Below are 21170 nucleotides of genomic sequence, written 5' to 3' on the forward strand. Positions count from 1 at the left end.
AAATGGCACAGATCCAGGGAGCAGAAGGCAGGAGTCCAGTTCTTAATGGACCAGGAAGTCAGTCATACAGATGAGAGGACAGATCAGCACATCAAATGCCTTGACCCTGTTTCTCTGCTGTGCACTGAACCTGGGCAAGCATTAACTGTGCCACTGCGGTCCTGCGGTTTGTTGTACAGTACTTTTAAAAAAACCTGCAGATTTCCTAACTGCCTTTCAGGCTGTACCTTAGAGGGAACACCGTACAAGCAGACCCAGATGAAATCTTTGGTGATGTCCGCTTTCCCAACACAAGCAAATACAAAGAACCAAAATCAGATTAGAAAGAAGGAAGGAAAAAAATACTTGATCCTGACTATTACAGTTAATCTGTCCATCACAGAGTACCAGTTTAATCACTTGGACAAATATCCACGTGTACTGACAAGCTGCTTTGCTTACTGTAAAAATTCGGACTCAAAGCGGGGTCTTTAGTTACTATGGATTTTTGCTGGCCTATCAGTTTAGATCTTGTGGCCAAAATAAGATCAGATAGTGGAATGTGAAAATGTGCCGAACCTGACTCAAGTATTCTAAATCATCAAAGGCTCATAAATATCTTCCAATGAGCAGTAAAACACAAACCAGAAAGCACAAGTGGAAACTGTGTGGCAGTGTGTTTAAAACCAAGAACAGGAAACACTTACCCAAAGGGTTGTAGGAGTATGGAACAAACTACCCTATTGTTGAAGATGATATTCTGGGTTCCTTCAAGAAACTGCTGGATTAGAGAATAGGATCAATGAGCCTATAACTACAAAACAAGTCAGGTCATAGGTCCTCTCATTTGTAACATTACATTTGTTCGTACAGACTAAAAAAAAAACACTTTATGTGTTGTAATCAAGGATTAAATGATCATCTAAAACTAGTGATTGTATAGATTTGCTTTGTGTATTTAACAACTCAAATACAGCCATATAGCTTCTGGTGGTTATAAAGCTTTTTGGGCTGCACTTCTGAAACGGTTGCATCAGAGATAAAAACGCCACAGAGCGTTTTGAATCGTGAAAATCGTGAATTGACTCAAACAGTTGATAAAAAGAGCAGGTGGAACACCTGGTCGTCTCTTAAATCAATCTATTGTTTGCATTAATTTGTTGTTTTAAGAAAACGGACAGGCCCTACGCAAATACTCTCCATCAGAAACTACGTTTGACAATTGTGTGGAGACGAGAGCATCTTTCCAGTGCTGTTTGTCTCTTTGTGCGCCTGCCTCTCTCGTCTGTGGACACAACACGGACGAATAAACAAAGCCGGTTAGCCTATTCGAATCACTCAGTGAGCTCGACAGTGAAGGAGAAACTCCCAGGCTACAGGCACAGTTGTACGGAAGCATCATCCTCCAGAGAGCACCGGCAGCGAGCACGCAGCTGAGGAATCCGCCCAGACCGCGGTCTTCGCCAGCTCCACAGCGCACAGAGCTGGTGCTGAGCCCGGACGACGCACCGGCGACTGGTTCTGCTGCTGGCTCGCCTCTTTGCTTCCTGTGTCCCACCGTGCTGCAGCGTTAATTACTATTACAGCAGGCTACAGTATTGCTGGGACACCGCGCACAAAAACTTGACATTATTTTGCCACGGAGCTGCGACTTGTACAACGAAGCTTTTGAGATATACCGAATATATATATTTTACATTAGGTTTTTTTTTAAAGTGATTTCTCTTTTGAGAATAATAATTGATAAAACAAGACGTGTTTTAGAGACACAAACGGATTGATGCATTCGGGGCTGTTTTAGGAGGAGAGAGCGCACACATTATAATAGGGCTAGATTGGCTTTTCTGTCGCTTCGGATTGAATGAAACTGCAAGTAAAAGATAAATTCAGCGTATTCGAAAACGGATGTTTTTTCACTGCCTTTAAGCAAAAGCTTCTCTTGGTATTTTCTTTTTTTTTTCTTAATACGAATCCATTTGATTCCAATCCCATATTTTGTAGTGGCACCTGCATTTCCGTGGCTTTTGCGCTGTCTGGCAAAAAAGAGACTTCATCCGACAATTCCCAAATTATTTTCAACAAGTTATATTTTCCCCTTTTACTATTTTTTTTCTTTTAAAAGCTTTTAAGAAATACGAATGCTACAATAGGACATACCAGAATCTGGCTGAAGTATGGGACCTTAGCAGCTATTTTGGAAAAAGGACGTTTCGTTTTACCCCCAAAAAACCCAACCAACACAACAAAATACGCATTTTATAGCAAGTGCATTTCTTTGTTTGTTTGGGAGAATGGCGATCAACACAGACGCCCAGTTTGAGAAAACTATGTTGAACGAAAGCGGGACGGCTCTACCCAGCGACTCTCAGGAAACGGAGAAACTCCTCAGTACTGCCGCCACCGCGGAACCCGCAGAGGAGAACGGTGTCAAGCTCTCCCACTCCTTCACCGTCAACATCGCCGGCGACAAGCCGCAAGATGCGGTCCAAAACGGGCACAGCGCACCGCTGAGGTCTGGGTCCGCAGGACAGATTGGAGGCGCTCCGCTCTCCCCGTCTCGAATCAGCTTAAGCCGCGCGTCCTCCACGGGGAACACCGCTCAAGACCAGTCCAAGCCACGGGACTACCTCTTTTTGGCTATTCTGTCCTGCTTCTGCCTGGCGTGTCCCGTCAACCTCATCGCCCTCGTGTACTCAATCATGGTAAGTGCCCGTGTCCTTGCTGCGCGATCAAGATGTAAGTAACGTAACCCCCTTCCCCATGTGTTTGTAAAATTGTGCTTTTTTTCCCCACGTTTTTTTTTTCCTCCAAGAGAGGAAGGAGGTATTTGTTGGTGTAGGTTCAAAACGCTTTTGGTCGTTAATTAAACGAATAAGCATTTAACACGTACACTTTTTTTCCTATCTCCTCTTTTCTCATTTTGGGAGGTACTGTAATTCCTCAATTGACGGAAAAAGAGAAAGTATTATTTAAACAACGGTCTGTAACACACAATACAAAGTTAACGAGGTGCGTGCAAGGGACATTCAGTACCATCCCCACCCAAAACTAGCCCATACTGTACATTGATGTTGCGCATACATCTGATGCGCGTAAAAAGAATTTCACACAGCTGGTGTCGGGACTTGTAATGCGCGGACAATAACCCGAATGTGTGAAAAGTCAAATGTTTAATTCGTAGAAGCTCGGAATTGAACAAATTAATATGAAATATAATAAACATATTCGTTAAAGAAAAGCTGTCTCCAGTGAATTCCCTTTGTGTCTAAAGCAAACTACTGTAGGTGCCCCGGGTCCTCTTGCAATAAGGTCTTGATGCTGCGCTATTAATCAGAACCGAAGCTCACCAGAACATTACCGTTCTTTGTTTCTACCAGCAGTGGGTATATATATCACGGTTTATCTGCAAGATTGTGTTTTTATCCTTACCTATCGACCAGGGCTCAATATACAGTACTGTAAGCTTATGAAAACATATCTCCCTTTATACATGTGCATGCTACTATCGCAGCAACTAGTGCGAACTCCATTCTATTAGCATGTAAATAATTTGAATACGTTTTGACTAAAATGTCACTGTTCACTAAATGCTTTGACTAAAATCTGACAACAACAACAACAACAACAAAAAAAAGATTTACCATCTCCGACCACATTACAGATTGAATACAATGGCAGCGAGGCGATTCTACCGCGAAAGCGCGCTTCTGGGTGCTGTCTGTGCAGGGCGTGGTGACTACACTCCATCAGTTTCTGAGAACGGAGCTGCGATTGTGTGATCGGTGCTCTGGGAGAATGGTGCAGTTGTGAATGAAGCGCAAATCACACAAACCGAACGTGTGTTTTAAACCATTTTAACTTGCCGATTTCTACAATAGGAAGCAAGTTCTCTTCGAATTTTGAAATTCCCCAGAGAAGGAATGACTGTATTTCTCTGACTGATAGACTGTCCTGCACAAATAAACCACTCTATTGTATGTATTTAATAGCCTGTGTGCAGAGTCCACAGGTTTTGAACATACAGACCTCAGAGTATATAGGTTGTTGAAGGGTTATATCACGTCAAACTTTTTAGACTGCTTGCTCAAAGACTGTTGACGGACATTAGCCAAGTGTCTGTCAGTTTGCACAAGGTAGCTGCGAAAAAAATACTTTCACGTAGAATGACTATCAGAGACATTTATTGTCCTACAGTAAAAATGTAAAATTACAAAGTTGCATAAGCCATTTAAATACATCACAAGCAGAGAGGATGTCAGATAGATAACAGTGCCAAAGTGTTAATTAATATATTGACACTGCTATTGCTTTGTTATGACAGATGGCTGCCTCGATCTGTATATTCCTATAGGGACGTAGGCTGTGAGAGCCAAATGTTAACCTCGTACTCTTCATGTGTTTTGATTTCTTAAGTATTAATTCTAAACTGGCAGGTATGTGAATTGACTGGGCTCTCCAAGGGGTCTCGGACTGGGCTGGAGGGATTCGGACTTGAGCTGTGAGATGGCTGTGCCCAGGTTGGGGGGGGGGGGTGTTTGCGCCTTCCAGGGTTTGTACAGCTGTATAGCAGCGATCTCTGTGGCTTGGTGCCCGTGTGAGAACTCGCAGAGGTGCCTGAGGTGATGCCACCTGGGCTGTGATCACTCTTGACACTTGTGGTCACTCTTGACACGTTTTGAAGGAAAGTGTGGACAATCCTCATTACTCCTGCTTGGCTCAGAGGGTCATTGAGGCAAAATGTGGTGGATCGATCATAGCGTTAGCATTTCCAAACTGGGGCAGATGAATTGGCCACTCAGCTCTGTCTGAAAAATTCCCTATCCTGTCCATCCGTTATCAGAAAGCCACACATCTTGGTGAGGCTTGCAGCAGGCTGGAGCTGCTGTTGGAAGCACGAGGGTACAAACCAGAGCTGAGAGCATGTGACTGCATCCCTCCCAGACATTACTGCACAGGGCTCAAGTCAGCACAGCCAATCAAACCTTGCATGCACTGTATACCTTAGGTGGGCAGCTAGACCACCTAGTAAAACCCCCCACACCAACAGCAGCAGCATCAGCAGACACAAATATCCGAGGCCAGACCTGAACTCCAGAAACTGGAGCTGTGAGGCTGCATTGCCCATCAGCCAAACCAATGAAACCAATGTACTGTGCAGGTCTGTAATCCATTATACACTTTAATCTGTTCATGTCTCATATTTACCTTTCCCAAGAGGCTCTTTTGAACCCTACATAGAAGTACGTGGTGAGCAGAGAAAAGGGTGGAGATTCTAATCTGCTAGTGCTACAAAGACCCAAAGGTTTTTTTTTATATTTACTCAATAATATACTATGCAGTAACCAGGATTGACCTGAAATAACAAGGCATGCCTAGAAGGAGAATTTAGTAGAAGTCTCCCCACAGTTTTGACAATCCCTTTATCCCAGAATAGTTCTCTCTTTGCCCTGACTGACACTCTGGAGAGCTTTGAAGAACTTAAGCGGTAAGGTAGAGAGACGAGGCTGAATCTTCAGGCAGAGCGTCTCGGGGGGTGATCAGAAAGCTCAGCCACATTGAAGTACGGCCCACCCAGAGAGCTTGAACCCTTGAGCTTTTTTTTAAAAAGGAGGAGTATTCAGCCTGACTGCTTAAAAAAGAGCTGGTCTCCCTTCAGAGCAGTGACAGCGCAGAGGTGGCACAGATTTCTGATTCCTTGCCACAAGGTTAAAGGTGCTTACCCAGATAACCCAGAAGAAGACGATCACAATGAGCTGATTATGGATTGTTTGAATTTAACATTGAACTTTTTTTTCATCCAGAGTGCCATAACTAAAGCTGGGATATTTCTATAGACACTTAGCTACAGAAACTACAGTATAGATCACCATAGTCTGTAGTAACACTATTAGAATACTTGATGGAGGTTGTACTTAAATGACGGCATTTTATTATGAAAACAAGTTATTAGTTCATTTACTCAATGAAGGCTCCTTTAAAATTATTTGTGTATGAATAATGTTACCAAGATTTACCAGTGTTATTGTAACCTAGAGTGTTGGTTTGAGATCAGTGGAATAACTCTCACAGCTTCTTAGTGAATGGCAAGTCAGCACTCGTCAGAAATACTAAGAATTATTGACTATGGGATCATCATTTCTGCCTAATTTCCCATCCAGATTTGGCAACAGATGAAGGAGTATTACAGTACTTTCATTTTTGAGAAGTGAGAGTTTATTTTCTAGCATGGCTTAAAAAACAAAGAAAAAGGAGATTTTCTTCCACACTACTGAAATATTTGGTATATGTTTGGCTTTATCCTATAAAATTTTATTTCCTAATGTAACTTTAAGCAATAGCAATGACACATAGACTTATGACAAGATTGCAAACACGATTATCCTACACGATTGTAGTGTCTGCTGTCCTTTAAGATGGAATGCCTTTGCAGTGAGTGTTCCCATGAAAAGCGAGGAATAATTTACTGTATGGATTGTGAGGCACTAAAGCTAGACACTGGTATGTTATATGCTGATAGACATAAAAACACAAAGAAGCATAAAGCAACCTTAAAATGCCATGCAGAAATCAGTGAAAGCAAGAGAGACAGAAAGCAGAGTCTTGCTTTTTGAAACGTTGAACTGATATGTCACCTCACTCTGCCTTGTTTCGGACTTCAGGGTGTTTCACATATGCAGAGACAACACGTCGCTCATTTGCTGTGGTTTAAAATTTTAAACCCTTTTTATGCTTCAGCTATGCACTACATCAAGGATTACATTTCCAGCGGCTTTATTTAACTGTGGCTCATTGAGGAATATTCCTGCCTCTCCTCCGATAATGGTGGTCATTATGGTGCTCCCTGTCATCAACGCCAAAGACTTTTTGGTCGTCCAGATTATACCGTCGTCTTGCAAAATAGGTCTCACAGACCAATCGACTACCACCTAGGTCAGATATAGAAGATTAACAATCTGGAACCAGAATGAGATTAAGTCAAAAAAGAAGCTCTTCATTCTGCCTCACTGCAAGCAGTTTGCCTTAACTTACTCTGTTAAACACTGATGCCAGTTGCCTGCTCAGCCAGCCATAGTTGCTTGGCAGTCCTTTCCTTTCCTTTGGGGAGACAGATGAGGACTTTACTGCAGGATCTGCCATGGTAAATACACTCTTTCCCCATTACCAGACACTAAGAGGAACCAATTGCATCTGCTAATTCAATATAAGGTGAGAGAAGTCAATTGAGCGTTCCCACAGAAAGCAAATTGCGTGAGTAATGTGAACAGCTCACTAATATGGAGCTTCAGCTTCCAGGGAGGATGAGGATGTACAGCTGAGGGGTATGTGTGGGACTTGGGCGTGGAGATCGCCGAGGGGGGGCATGGGTGGCAGTTGGTTCAAGATCTCCGGATTTCTACCTCATGGAATTGCTGCTGCTGGGATGACATGATCAGGTGCTGCCAAACCAACCGAAAGTACATTGTGATTAACAGAAATCAAAGAAAGAAACGTGCTGGGACTTTAAGACAAATGCACAAGTATGTTACACAATATACGCAGAGGGACTCAATTACTGGGAGAGGGAAATGGGATGCGATTTCCTTCTTATTGCGCAGAGCACTTTCTCTGCGTAATGGTAAAGCATAACTGTGTCTGGCCTGTAACTGCTCACTCTGCAGATTCCGGAGTGAATTATGGGCTACGGAGCCCACGCTAAGACCGACAGAAGGCGTCCGTGCATTCGGTTTGTATTAGCCACGCTCTTGTGCAGCGTTTTCTTTAATTAGTCCCTCCCGACCTCGCAGAAGTGACCTGTTTATGGTGGATAACGAGGTACAGAAATATTTCTGACATCAGCCCAGAGCTTGACATTTCCAATTCGGGAGAGGAAGAGCGAGAGGCAGTGGAGGTGGTGTTTTACGAAACTCACTTGAGATTAGCCAGTCCTTATGATGCAGCAGCCTTCGGAAGGAATCCATAAACGGGGAGAGAAAATTAACAAGCGATTGATAAAAGCCAGAGCCGTGAACAAGCAGAAAACCTGTTCTAGACTGAGGCAGAAATTCTCTTAGGATGAGAAGAAGCGAGGCTTTCAAGCGGCAAACAGAGTTTTGCTCCACTAAGATCTTAGTGCAGGATTCTACTTTCTACTGTAAAACAAAAACACAACCCACTCCGTTCTGTACCCCACTTACACCGTGTAGGAACAGTCGTAGCAAACCTATCAGCTGCCTGAAACTGTTCCAACATACATTTTTCGCAACATACTGCATATTTGATTATTGAAAGTGCAAAAAAATCCAGCACAGATAGATGGATGACAAGGATAGATGGGACAAGGATGCACAATAACATATTTGTAAAGGGCTTTCTGCATGTCACACGATTAAGACTGCAGAGAGTCTGGGAAAATATGTTATAATAACCGAATTGCTGCTTTCCAAGTGGCGTCAAACTGTTTCCTAACTGAAACTGCGTATGTACATCGTAGCCTGGATCGTCTTAGATTACAATGTGACGCTGATAGAAAATATACAGTTACTGGGTTTAGCTCAGAATATTGACTAAAACACCAGCTAACGGGAGAAACTCGACTGGGAGGCTTCTTCCTATAAATTTCCATAAGAAGCGTTGCTTTATAGTCGGAAAAATTCGGTACTTAATGCGAAGTAGCTCAGTGTAAATTAGCTGCAAAGTTGAACCCAGAAACAGGTTAAAGCACCTGGGGGCGGTCTCACGCAATGAACAGAAACGCTTTTCTCGCATTTCCACGAAGAAATCGCTGGAATGGTTGCGCCTGGAGTCACCAGCTCCCTATAAAAGCAGGTAAGAAAGCTGTCAGGTGTTCACGCTTGTTGGGAGTGGTGAGCGCCAGGAAGGGAATCCAAGTGAAGCCAAAGTGTTTATGGAAAGCTTATATCTGTCAACATGCTTTGGTAGAGTATACGAGAGGTTAAAATGGGTAGGAGGCTCGGTCGCTTTCCGGGTCGGGACGCCGGTAAAGAAGAAGACGGTTACAGAGCGTACCCGGCCAACCGGAATCGACCGAGTGGGGTTATTGCTACTGCTGTAGAGAAGGAGACCTCAGGCCTCGGCTTCTATGTGCTAGATTTCCTGCCACGCTATTCTGAAGTGGGGGGAGGGGGGGATCTCTTATAGGTCTGGTGTCTGCAACTGGAAGGTGCTCACTCTTTTGGGGTGGGAATATTTACTTATTGATTAGAAATAGGGGAACAGTAAGACTAGTGGGATCTAGCAGGAGGCTCATAAGAAGCATGATAATGCTGTAGTGGCTCAAATGGAAGCTGTTGAGAGTTCTCCAGCAGAGGGTGGAAGCTTGGTTAGCTCACAGTCTGGGAGCAGGAAATTGGGTGGGGGGGAAGGATTATAGTGCTGCACATCTAGTGCATGTTCTGCAGTAAATGGGGTTTATAATAAAGGTTCGGGAGGGATGACAACAACCAAGCTCAATCAGACTTGGCTGTCAGTATTACTATTTGGGAGGAATTACTGTATTAATTACTAGGATAATTGGGGAATAATTGAGTGTGTGGGAAGAATATCTGGACTATTTGATACAGATGCAAGATTGTATCAATAAGATTTAGCCTATAGTACGCAAGAAAGCCCGGGATACACACACCCGCTAGAATTGAAGAGCTAGGTTAAGAGAATTCAGAGGAGATAAGGTGTTAGCTGTGCTTCCCTCTAATGAGAGCAAACTGTACGTGAAATATCGGGGGCTGTAGGAGGTGATGAATGGATTGGAACAGTGAATTCTAAAATCCACCAACCCGATAAATGAGGAAAAAAATCAAATCTACCATGGCAACTTCGCAAAATTCTGAAGAGATTGGGATCCGGTACTTCGGTCTGTACTGATGGTCACTGTGTGTCTGAAGAGCAAACTGTCCACCTGGTGCCTGTTGATCCTGAACTCGGAAACACAATAACAAGACGCGAAGTAGTTTCGAAGCAAAAACGCCAATCATTTCAGTCTCCTCCCTGGCTGGACTTGGTGTGTCCAGCATGGAATAACACCCCCTGGCACGCTTATATGAGCAGCACCCTAGAGAGTACCCAATGCTAGGAAGACCGAAATGATTCAGGCAATACAGCAAATGAAGGATTTGGGAGTTATACGTGAGTTCCAGCCTGTGGTCCAGCCCCATCCTTTTTTGTTTTGCAGTGATTTCAGAAAACTGAATTTAATATTCATTAGATGTGTAGCCACTGCCCTGAGGTGACTGTCAATTGAACAGTGGAAGCATTGCCCTGTTACTCGCTGGATTGGGAGTTTATGCTGGTTTACAGACCATGCTGCCCCATCCTGGATGGGATTATGCCAGTGTGGAAGGTTTATCTGGGGTGCATTGCCTTGCGCCGGATGATGTGTTGGGGGGGGAGTAAATACCTGTACCCACCCCAGTGGGGCTATTGCCAGTTTTCCAGAAAGGGAGTTAGACTGTAGGTGTTGGGTTTAATGTGCTTGAGGGGGGTGGGAATATCTCAAGCTGCATTCCTCTGCCACATGTGCTTCAGAATGTGTGAAATAATATTTATCATAACCCTTGATTTTTTTTTTTTGTTCTACAATACATTTATTTTGGAAATACAGAAGGTATATATTGCTCCAAAACCTAGCTGACAACGCCAAAATTACAACGCATGCTTGTAATCCACCAGGTGGGAACCACAGAACTCTACCCCCGTGCACCTAAGCACCTTTTTTTTTTTGCAACAGAGCCTTCAGAACGTATTCCCCCACCTTTTATGGTCTTGTGTTCTCCAGTTGTCCTGGCAGCCAGTTTGGCCTCTGAATTATTAATGGACGTGTAAACCCGAGACTGAGCACTTAAGAGCTCTCTTGTGGTTTACTCTACAAGAGAAGATCTCTCCTAGCCTGGGCAAGGAGGAACTCAACAGAGGGTGTCAAGTGACACACACTTGGTTTGATTGGATGCAAAAATGTATTGGCTTGAAAAAATACTACAACTGTGCTTTTTCTGTCAGCATGCAAATGGATGCTGACATCTCTGAGCAGGCCTTACCTCTAGCAAGCTGATAGACCATCATTTTTAACATGCCTCTTTCTCTGGTGCAGTAAGCTGAGCCCTGCACTCACAAGTGGCAGGTTTCTAAAAGTGACTCTGACTTCAATACTCGCAGTATGCAAGTCAGATTCTACTGCCGACAGTCTACTTTGTTTGGTTTGAGCATATTGCAATTTGGAACCCTTTTTTAAAAATCAGAATGTATAATCTAAAAACAGCTAGCTATACTTCAGAGGAAATTGCATGTCAATGCATGTGACGGGAGGCTGGTCTGTTAAACCTACAGTAGCAGGTGAGCTTAAGTGATTTACAGTCTCAGGCCACCCTTTGGGCCATATCTTTGTAGATCCCAGCAGGTATTGTGTCTATGGGCTGTATTTCACTCTCGGATCAATGTATACAGTATATCCCTGCCGGGGCTGCAGTATGGCAATTTCCCTGCCTGCCTTTGAAGTCTTGAACATTATTGGATTTGACTCTGTGGGGATGGGTGTGTATATGGTCATCAATGTAGGTAATCATGTCCAGAAGAGTAAATTAGGGAGGAAAAAGCTTACCAAGCTAATTATCCCATAGGGATGCAGACTCCTGGCAGGGCGATCATGTCAAGCAACAGCCCAGCACTGGCCAGGCATGTCCTGTAGCTGACAATCTGGAGACGACCGGATAGAGAAATTTCCTCTCGTTTTTAGGGGCTTTGCTCTGGCTAAAACAAATCTCTTCCCGTGCTTTAGCCCAGTACAGTGTTGCTTGGCGGTTTTTGCTTGTAATCCTTTAGTACCTTTCCAGTGGCCGGGAAGCGCAGCTCGCTTTCGAAACCAGAGAGAATTGGTGTGGAAAAGAGCAAGCCCTAGATCGCGAGCTGCAGCTCCGGGGGGAGGGATTTGGTAGCAGGCCAGTGGGATCTATTGTCTTGTGTAAGAAACCTTGGACATCAGGCTCATCATACTTGGGATTGTTTTAAAGCCAGCATGGGAAATGTGAATGTCGGCCTTACATCTGAATGAGAGGTCGCATGTAAGGAACGATGAATTTTTATCTATAACTTTAAGAACAATTCTAAAGGTGCTCTGGTTTCTTCTGAAAATGTTTTTTATGCCATTTTGATTGGGATGTGTGAGGTGCAGGATTTTTTTTTCCCCCACACACCAGTTACTGCTGGTTTGTGTCATAAGGCTGTAACTAAATGACGTGACCATGAGGTGTTGCCAAGGCCAGGAGAATGCCCCGTATCTGAAAGCTGATCTGGATGGATGTGATAATGTCATCCAAGATGCTTTTTATGTTAATGTTGTAATTGAAAAACATAATGTTACTTCCCTCCAGTTAATTTTCTAAATGGTTTCAGAACATTGAGTTCCCTTCTCCCTGAACAGTAAACGCTGGGACAGAGTGACTCATGAGCCTTTGTGCACAGATAAAGAGCAGACAGAGCTTCATTGGAAGATGAGCCCTGTTTTATTTTAAAGGTAAACAGCAAGCAGGTAGGAGGAAAATCCCGTCTCAGAAAAGAATACAGAAAAAACACCAGCATCTCTGCCCCCTGTGGATTCTGTAAACATGCTAGTTAGTGTGGGAGTTGCAAGAGGGCTGAGCTGCAGACAGCTTGGCTTGCTGGCCTGCAGGGAACAGCTTCCTAGAAACGATAATCCATACGCTTTCATTTTGAACAGCTTGATATCGCGTAACAGATCTGTCTTATTTTGCCATTTTAATTTAAGACTTGTTTTTCTGATTTAAATAAAAAAAACGTCCGTTGAAGAATTTTTACTAAAGCCAGTTACGATATAATGCTTAAGGAAAAATCTACCCAATGCATCATAAAAAGTGAATCAATCTCCTTAAAATTCACTTTTAAAAAAAAAAAAACTACAGTTGGTAATTGGCCTGTTCCCGAGTCAGTCAGCAGGAGGTATTTATTGCAATGATGTTCAAACTGACAATGCCTCCCAGCTGAGAGCTGGCAGCTGTTACAGTAGTCTGTAAATAAAGGGGTAGGTTGCAATTGGGTGACATAAGGTTCCATGCTATGTTTTCAGGTCCTTTAATGCAGATTGTAGATCAAAGAGAATCTATTTTTTATTCCATTCTGCAAAGCAAGTTTACCATTGCATGGCTGGTGATGTACTGTACATCCATGCAATAACCCTTATAATGAGCATTATCTGCAATTCTCATACTCGACACCACCAAGAAAACAACCTCAGATCAGTAAAACACATTCAATACTCCCCCCCCCCCCCCTCCCTAAAAGCAATGGGGACGTTCTACTTCAGTTTGAAAAGAACAATCTGCATGTGAGAAGAGTGTGTGAACTGTTATGAACAGCAGCAAAACTGGAATCTTCTCAAATAAGGACGACAGGAAGCACTGAACGGGAGAACCTCAGCAGGAATATCGCTGTGGGCTCTGGCTGGGGAATAAGCAATAACCTGTCATTAATGGAAACCTAAAGAGCTGGCGAGTGGCTGAAATTTAAGGCTTTACCCAGAAACCCTCCAGAGAGCTGAGCGGGAGAATCTGACTGGCTCTCTCTTGTGTACAATGAGAAGCCACAGTGTAACTGCTAACTCAGAGCAGCGTACAAGCCAGCTCTATAGCGGAGGTGGGGGCTGGGGGGGGGGGACGTGCTTTTATTATGACGCTTCGCTTGCAGAATTTCTCAGGTCAGTCTCTGCGGAGCAGGTCTGAGCCAGGATAAAGTGAGCTGTGTTCTTATGTTCAAAACCGAAACACTTAATGCACCACTGCCGGGGATTTTCAAGTGCTGTAATTAACGTTAAACAAAGAAAATGCTTTTGGTATCTCAGAATTCCACCATACCTCCAAGGACAATTTATTTAGCACCTGTCTAGCACTACTCATATGTCATCCTGGGACGCTTCACAAGAAAATACTTAAAGTACTAAAAAACAGATGTAAAAAACAGGTTTACAGATTGTTTGTGAGGATCTGAATAAGATTAGGTGAGAATGATGGCACAGTATTCAGACTTCCGAGATGATCGTTCTCTTGCTTGAGCAGTGAGCGAAGAGAGAAACCTCCAGCTGGTTCTTACTGTGTCTCGGAGCTTGTATGATGGGTATTGATTTTCTTAATGCAGTCTGTTGGAAATGAATCCCCTGTGTTTGCCTAATGGGAGGGGGAGACTATGGTAGGGTTCCTGGTAATGAGTTTGAGATACTGTCTACCTCCCGTGAGTTTCAACAGCCTGGCCGACTGGAACAGGGGAGCAGCTACTGCACAGCAACACTCTGGCCTGCAGAATCGCTCCTCACACCTCAGATCTACAACATTTAATCCACTGAACTCGCTTGCTGTATCTATGCCAGTCTAGGGGGGCGGGGGGTAGCCTGCCAAAAGCCTTGTTTCCACTGGAGCAAAACTACCTTTCCAAGTGTTAAGCCCTTTGACTGATTTTTGTGTTTTTGAAAAAACGTCTCCATTCCCGGTGCTGAAGTTCCTGCTGCACCTCCAGATACAGCAAATGAAAAGCCGTCCTCTCGTGAAAATTTTAAGAGACACAGATTCTGGTGTTTTAAAGCAATATTTAAAAGCATGTTCAGCACCGGTTCCTCCCCAACACATGCAGACTAGTTTAAGAGGTGTCTTTAAAGAGTGCCCCACGATGGACTGGTGTCCCATCCAGTCACCCTGTGCTTCAGGAATAGGCTCTGGGGTACCACAACCCTTGCCAAAAATACGTGGCTCAGTTAGATTGACTGACTAGGAATATAAAATAAGATTTTAAAGTTTTGACTGCAAAAAGATTAAAATAAAGCACCAGCCTGGCTTAACCGCGAGCAGGTTAACCTGGTCGATATGTGAATACTAAACCAAGAGTGGGTTATTTTCATAAACAACTTTCCATTGTCTAACTGTATACTATTGCAAAAAGAGACCAATCCCTGACGTTGGGAATACCTTTTGATTTTTGGAAATAAAAGCACTGCAAAAGTCGTCAATGACTCTTAACCTTTTGTGACCCTTTGAACTTTGCGGCGATGTTTTTAATTATGAAGGGAAAAAATAAAGAGTATAGGGCAGCACAGTGATGCAGTGGTTGGCATTGCTACTTCGTAGTGCTGGGGTCCTGGGTTCAATTCCTGGGGTGCTGTCTGTGGGCAGTTTGTGTGAGCTTCCTCCTGTAGTTCAAAGACATGCGGGTATGGTCTTGGTGTGTCTGTGTGTGCCCTGCAATTGAGAGGTGTCCCATCCAGGGCGCACCCTGCCTTGTGCCCGTTGCTAGCCGGAGTCTATCCTGGCCACACCCCTCCCTCCCCCCGTGACATTGTATTGGATAAAGTGGGTGGAAAATGGATGGATGGAAAGATGTGTGGCTGGGTTTAAATCCACAGTAGTATGAATAGTGTCCACCTGTTTGTGATCTGTATCCAGTCCAGGAACACACTGCAGCACGGGGACGTGGATGGAGCCAGAAGGCTGGGCAGAGTGGCCAGGACACTCAGTATCATCTCCATAGTGTTGGGGATCTTCGTCGTCACCATCTACGCTGTGGTCACAGGTACCTCGCTAGGCTAATGAAGTCAATTTAGGGGGAGGATCCCTCAGGACACAGCTGGACAAGACTCTCAGCTCAATAATCGACTAACTTTCAAATGCTCTTGATGTCGTGAATGTCTGGTGAAAATTGGCCTTCTCAACCAGTTGATTTATTGTCCTGGGAAAATAAACGTACAGGAATGCAATGGCATTGTGGCTTTTCACGAATGGTTCAATAATACCCTTATGATTGTTGAAGTAGAAGTCTTGTTGGTAGTGCTATCTGATGAGGCCACAGTCAGGAGCACTCGCTCGATTTTGAAGCCCATTTTCCTACTGGGCCAGATCTCTCTCTCGGGTTTGGACCCGAGTTCAGTTGCGACTGGGGAAACCCCAAAAGGTGCACATGGCAGAGTCCTCCCAGGGAGGAGAAAGCGGGCAGGGTGACTTGCAGCTTTCAGAGAAACTGGGTCTGCTGCAAGCTTGCAGTGACGTCAGGGAGAGACACAGCCCACCTCCGGCTGGTGCCAATTCCAGGGCCCTGCCTGCTGTGTGAGAAAGTGGCTCTGACAAAGGTGCATGCTTATCGTCCTTTGGGGTACCCTCACATGGGGTTGGGGGGGTGCTGTACACGCTGCGGTGCCAGTTCTTAATCCACTGGAGACTGCATATTGGTTGAGTGTTTAATAACCCCCCACCCTTCCCAAAAAAAAACCTGCAGTTCCAGATTGGCAAGAAAAAAAAAACCCTTTTCCTGGAAATCAATGTGCTGCTTTTGCACATCAGGTCACACAGAGGCTGGGTCCTGGATGTATTGTCATTCCAGGCTGTAGCAGTGTGAACCTGCTGTATTTTACTGCCACTTGCAAAGCAGCACAGCCAGACTTGAACTATGCTGCACCTGCTCTACTGTTTTGTTTTTTTTTACATGCTACTGCTTCTGAATTTGAGTGTTGTGCTCTTACTCTGCATGTTCACTAAAATCAGAGCACCCTTAAGGGCATGAACACTGAAAAGCTTCTACTATTACCAGAAATGGTAGAGTTTCCCATCCTACCAGAACTATATTTCTTAAAAAAACAAAGATTTTACCAATACCACGACAATTATCAGTGTTGATTTCATTCTCCTGTTTATTTTTTCCCCCCCTACAGCTCTGGGCTAAGTCCGAGGGAGGAGGCTGAAAGGACAGAAAAAAAAAAACCTAGTTTGTTTCGCTCATCTGTAAAATAAAACGGAAAATCAAGAAACAAGATAAAAGAATTTCCGTCCGTCGCACAACACTGTCCCTGCCCTGCATAGAACATCCAGCCGCCACTGCTTCTGGACACGAGGCGACAGATCTAAAAGCATTCAAGTCCATAAGCCAATAACTATAGGCAATCAAATCGGAAACCAGAGCAAGAAATGCATGCGTTTAGTTACCATCTGCTTGACGGAAAGAAAGAAAAACACAAAAGAACAAAAAAAATCAATAATTAATGCCAATACAAATAATGTGATTTTATTTTTTTTCAGTCAGAGGCTGAAGGAAGCAGGAGGAGGGAATCAAGTGAAAGGATGTGTTCTTTAGAGCAGGGCACACTGGAAAGGAAACAAAACTGAAAGGAAACAATTGGTTCGAAGTTTTGAACAGAGGGACCATGCAGTTGGAATATTGTATACTAGTTGACTGACATATTGCACTAACAACTATAGAAAACTATAGAAATATATCAATATATCCGGTATATATTCACGTAAAAACGATGTTTGTGTGCAGAGGTACTGTAGAATGGGCAGCAGGAATACGAGGAGAATATTTTCAGAGGACGCCATCCTGGATAAGGATGACTACTGAAGCAGCTGGGGTTGAGGGGTTTGTCTAGTCAGCGGAAAGGGATTAAGTCAACATTAGAGGGGTTTTTTGTATTTTTTGATGAAAAAAAAATGACCACTTGCATGCTTCTTCTGGATGTAGATACGAAAGTCGTTGTTTTTTTTCCTGTTGTCACGGGGAGCTGGAGCAGAGAGCCCACTGGGGGGTGGTGAAGATTCTGGGAACTCTGCTGGCCGGAACCATCCTTCGTGAACACACCTCGGACCAGAGAGGTCCTGCTCGCTCTCCCACTGGAGGAATGGACAGGGGTGGGCGTGCTTTATATTCTGAAAATCTTTTAACTGCTGGTTGTGTGCCACTGTGGTCTGGAGAGCACTGCTGCTGTGCTCCATTGTCCTGGCTTGAAATATCCCAAACACGAGGACGCTGGGTGAGGCTGGAAGGATCAGGTTGACGGACGCCTACAGGAAGCCCCCTGGAGTAATACAGTACAAATACTGGGTACCTCCCTCTTTCCCCACTCTTACACATCTCACAGCAGGTTCCATTTTTTTTGTGCCTCTGGTCTCTCTGAGCTTCAGCTGAATATCCCTTCCCCTCACCCAGTACTGGTACAGTATGTATACAGCATATACTGTAGGCATGCTCAAAGCATATACTTCTGTTAATATTGCTGTGGTAAGTCTTGCAAGAAACTCTGAGGATATCCCACAGCACTGAAACTACTAATCCTGTCACCTGGTGTTTCGTGTTTTGAAAGTGTGACACACCACCCCACAAAGACTTGTATCTTGTATATGTACACCTACAGTATGTTTATTGGTAAAAAAGGAAGATGATGTTGTCTCCAAATAGGCCCGGAGTGAAGCACTTAAGCTGACCGAGTGTCGAGTTGTTGGGCACAGTTTTAAACAAATGTCTTTCTGCATGTTCAAATACAGAAGAGGAGCAACAAATTTCACTGCAATTGGAAGAAATATTAATAAGAGCCATCCTGATAACAAGTTAAGGTGAATATGTTACACAAGCACTTTCTTGTGCAGATATAACATTATGGACCAGCGTGTGCACATAAAATATTTGACCTTAGAATGCCCTTTTTTCCTCAAACTTTCCTGCAGATTTTGTCGCATTATAAGCATGTGTATAAACAAGTCCCTCACAAGAGATACTTAACCTTCCCTGTAGAAGTGGACTTAAAGGGCAAAAAAGGTTGCATGAAAGGAAATTCTTCTTGCGCTACAATGAATAGAATGCATTCTTGCCTGAGTTCATTACTTGTAAGAGACAAGAATTTATACCGGGTCAGGTTAAGTAAGACATTGGGGGCTTTCTCATGGTTAACCTCATGGAACTCCTTGGAACTATGTAGTCATGCACAAAAATGGCACAGCTTTCCAAATACCTGGTCATTTATTGTGATAGTCACGTGTGTGAAGTGTCAGCTTCTTGTAGCTCTGTTGTCTGTGGAAGTTCATGGAAGAATGCTTTCTTCCAGTGTGGTGTAATAATTAGTGTAGCACTTTAAAGGAACAACAGACTTTGTCCAGTAGCCTAAAGGCCCAAAACTAAGGTAGCAGAAAATGCATGAAAAACAATTATATCATTGTGAAGCAGGAGACTACCACAGCAGATGAATTATGGAAACTTGTGTGCCAGTTAGATCTAATGTTGAGAAAGCCAGTCAAGCCAGACCTTTGACTTCAATATTTATTTCCACATTCATTCGTGATCAGTAGTAATTTTTTACTCTAGATGCACTGCTACACAGTTTCATTAGAGAGGACAGCATACAGAAAGTTTGTGTTAATACATGATTTTATATTGACTTTTTTCCTGAATTCAGAAACCTGAATGCAAATGTGTGTCGTAAAGCACTTGGATGTGAGGAATGGAGTATCACTGTGGTTCTTCACTATTCTGTTTTTTAATCTATTATCAGAGCACATGCTGTAATCAATTTTGGCTGTAAACGGAAAGCTTTGTTTCCCCTTTCCTCTTGGGAGATCAGGGTCTGAGTGTGTAAACTGACGAGTTCTGTACTGAACAGTGGTGTAAGTCTTCTCCTATGTATCTGTTGGTCTGCCAGTCTCCTCTCTCCCCTGTACAGGAAATTAGTAGGGGGACACAATGTGGGAGGTGGAGAGTTTCATCTGAGTAAGAGATACCAACTGGATGATTTTCAAGAACCCTTCAGTGATCAAGTGATCAGAATATTCCCAAAGTGCAAAGCAGGAAACAGTGAAGCTGGATGTCTTTGAAGAAAATTACAGGTATAGCAAAAGACTCAGTTCCACTGGCACGTGCTGTAAGAAACTTCCTGCTACCTGCAAGTGCTTTAGAAAGAACTGACACAAAGACGTTGCATTTGTCTGGGCGTGACAGCTGTAAAACTCCCACTCGTAAGAATCTCGGTGCATGGCTTGCATTGGGTCCGAGCGAGAGCCCAGACTCGGTCGCAGGAGCGTACTGACCCGGGTTCAGCACGAGAGCTGGCAGCTGTTTGGAAACCTCCCCGTTTTCATCGTTCAGCCAGAAGACTGTAGAGATGAGAAGGCTGTAGCTTCCCTGACTGCCCTTTCGCTAGTACTTGAGTGTCAGCTGACAAATGTAAATGTGTGTACTTTCCTTTTTTAAAAAATTTTATTACTTCCCTTTGAATGTTTTATATTTTTGGGGGTGTACTGTCCGCATGACTGGAATAAACATTAACATGCATGGTCACTGCGGGTGCTGTGAGTTTGTAATGAACAGAGCCAGAAGAAGCTTACTGGGATTCTTACAACGCATCATGAGCACAAGCTAAAATACAGCGCTGCAAACACTTCCTCCTCTCATTTAAACTTCTCTCCTCCTTCAGACATATTCATGCAGCCACACCAGCTCACTACAGCGCGCACACACACACACTAACGAGTTCTCGCCTCTTCCATAATTTATTGCCTATATTGACACTGTCTTAAATAATGCATGGGGGAGGAAATGGCACAAAATCCACAGTCTGATTGTGCACTTTGAGGCCACTTTGTCTCAAGAATTTTGCAGAACACCTTCTCGAGTCGCCCCTTTCGCCGCTCGTCGCAATGGGGTTCTGACAATCACCCGAGAGGAGCAAGACAACAACGGCAAACACAGGGGCGCTTAGCCTCCTCTCCACCACAGCATAAATCACTCCTGGCGGCAAACCTGGCTGTACATATTCCACTTCACACACAAGTACTGTACATCACACCCATCTGGCACAGGGACACGACTGGTCACACAAGGTTAGAGAGCCCCGCAAGGGGAACAGGACCTCCTTCCACTGGAGCAGCCCCAAGGAGACGGCTGGGTTACTGTGAGATCAGACCCCCAGCTCCCACCCCAATGGTGCTCTGGGCAGTCTTGAGAGCACACTAACGGTCCGGACCGCTCGCTAATGCTACCAGCGCATTGCTCTGAACATCCCAGCGGGACCGCAAGCTTCTTCATGTGGCACGAAGAGACAAAAGTCAAGTGGAGCGGAGAAACACTGAGCTGAAAACAGTGGCAAGGGTCGCTAGACGAAGGAAAAAGACACGGCATTTGTTCCTGTATACAGCATATTCCTAGGCTGAAATGCAGCATCCAAGAGCACCGGTATAAAAATAACAGACAGGTTTTGACCTCCTTTAAATAAAAAATTTAAACAGCTAATTCCTGAAAGGAAAAAAAAACAAGTTGGTACAATTAGGTCAGTGCAAAAACTAACTCAGAATCCAAAACATTGTAAATCTCTGGAGGACAATAGACAGCAGGGAATCATTCTGACTTGCAGAAAAGAACAAACAGGAGAAACAGAGTTACAAGCTTTCCGG

General features: G+C 44.0%; 1 protein-coding gene across 1 annotated transcript; it reads left to right on the forward strand.

Moving 5' to 3' along the window:
* The first annotated feature begins 1135 nt into the window (after positions 1 to 1135).
* On the forward strand, positions 1136 to 20058 carry trarg1a (trafficking regulator of GLUT4 (SLC2A4) 1a). Its single transcript, XM_006641041.3, has 3 exons — positions 1136 to 2681; positions 15411 to 15537; positions 16670 to 20058. The coding sequence occupies exons 1-3, from the start codon at positions 2271 to 2273 to the stop codon at positions 16678 to 16680; spliced, it is 549 nt and encodes a 182-aa protein (XP_006641104.2). The 5' UTR covers positions 1136 to 2270; the 3' UTR covers positions 16681 to 20058.
* Positions 20059 to 21170: the final 1112 nt, after the last annotated feature.

The sequence above is a fragment of the Lepisosteus oculatus genome, chromosome 26 (genome assembly GCF_040954835.1).
Source record: "Lepisosteus oculatus isolate fLepOcu1 chromosome 26, fLepOcu1.hap2, whole genome shotgun sequence".
NCBI classification, from domain to species: Eukaryota; Metazoa; Chordata; class Actinopteri; order Semionotiformes; family Lepisosteidae; genus Lepisosteus; species Lepisosteus oculatus.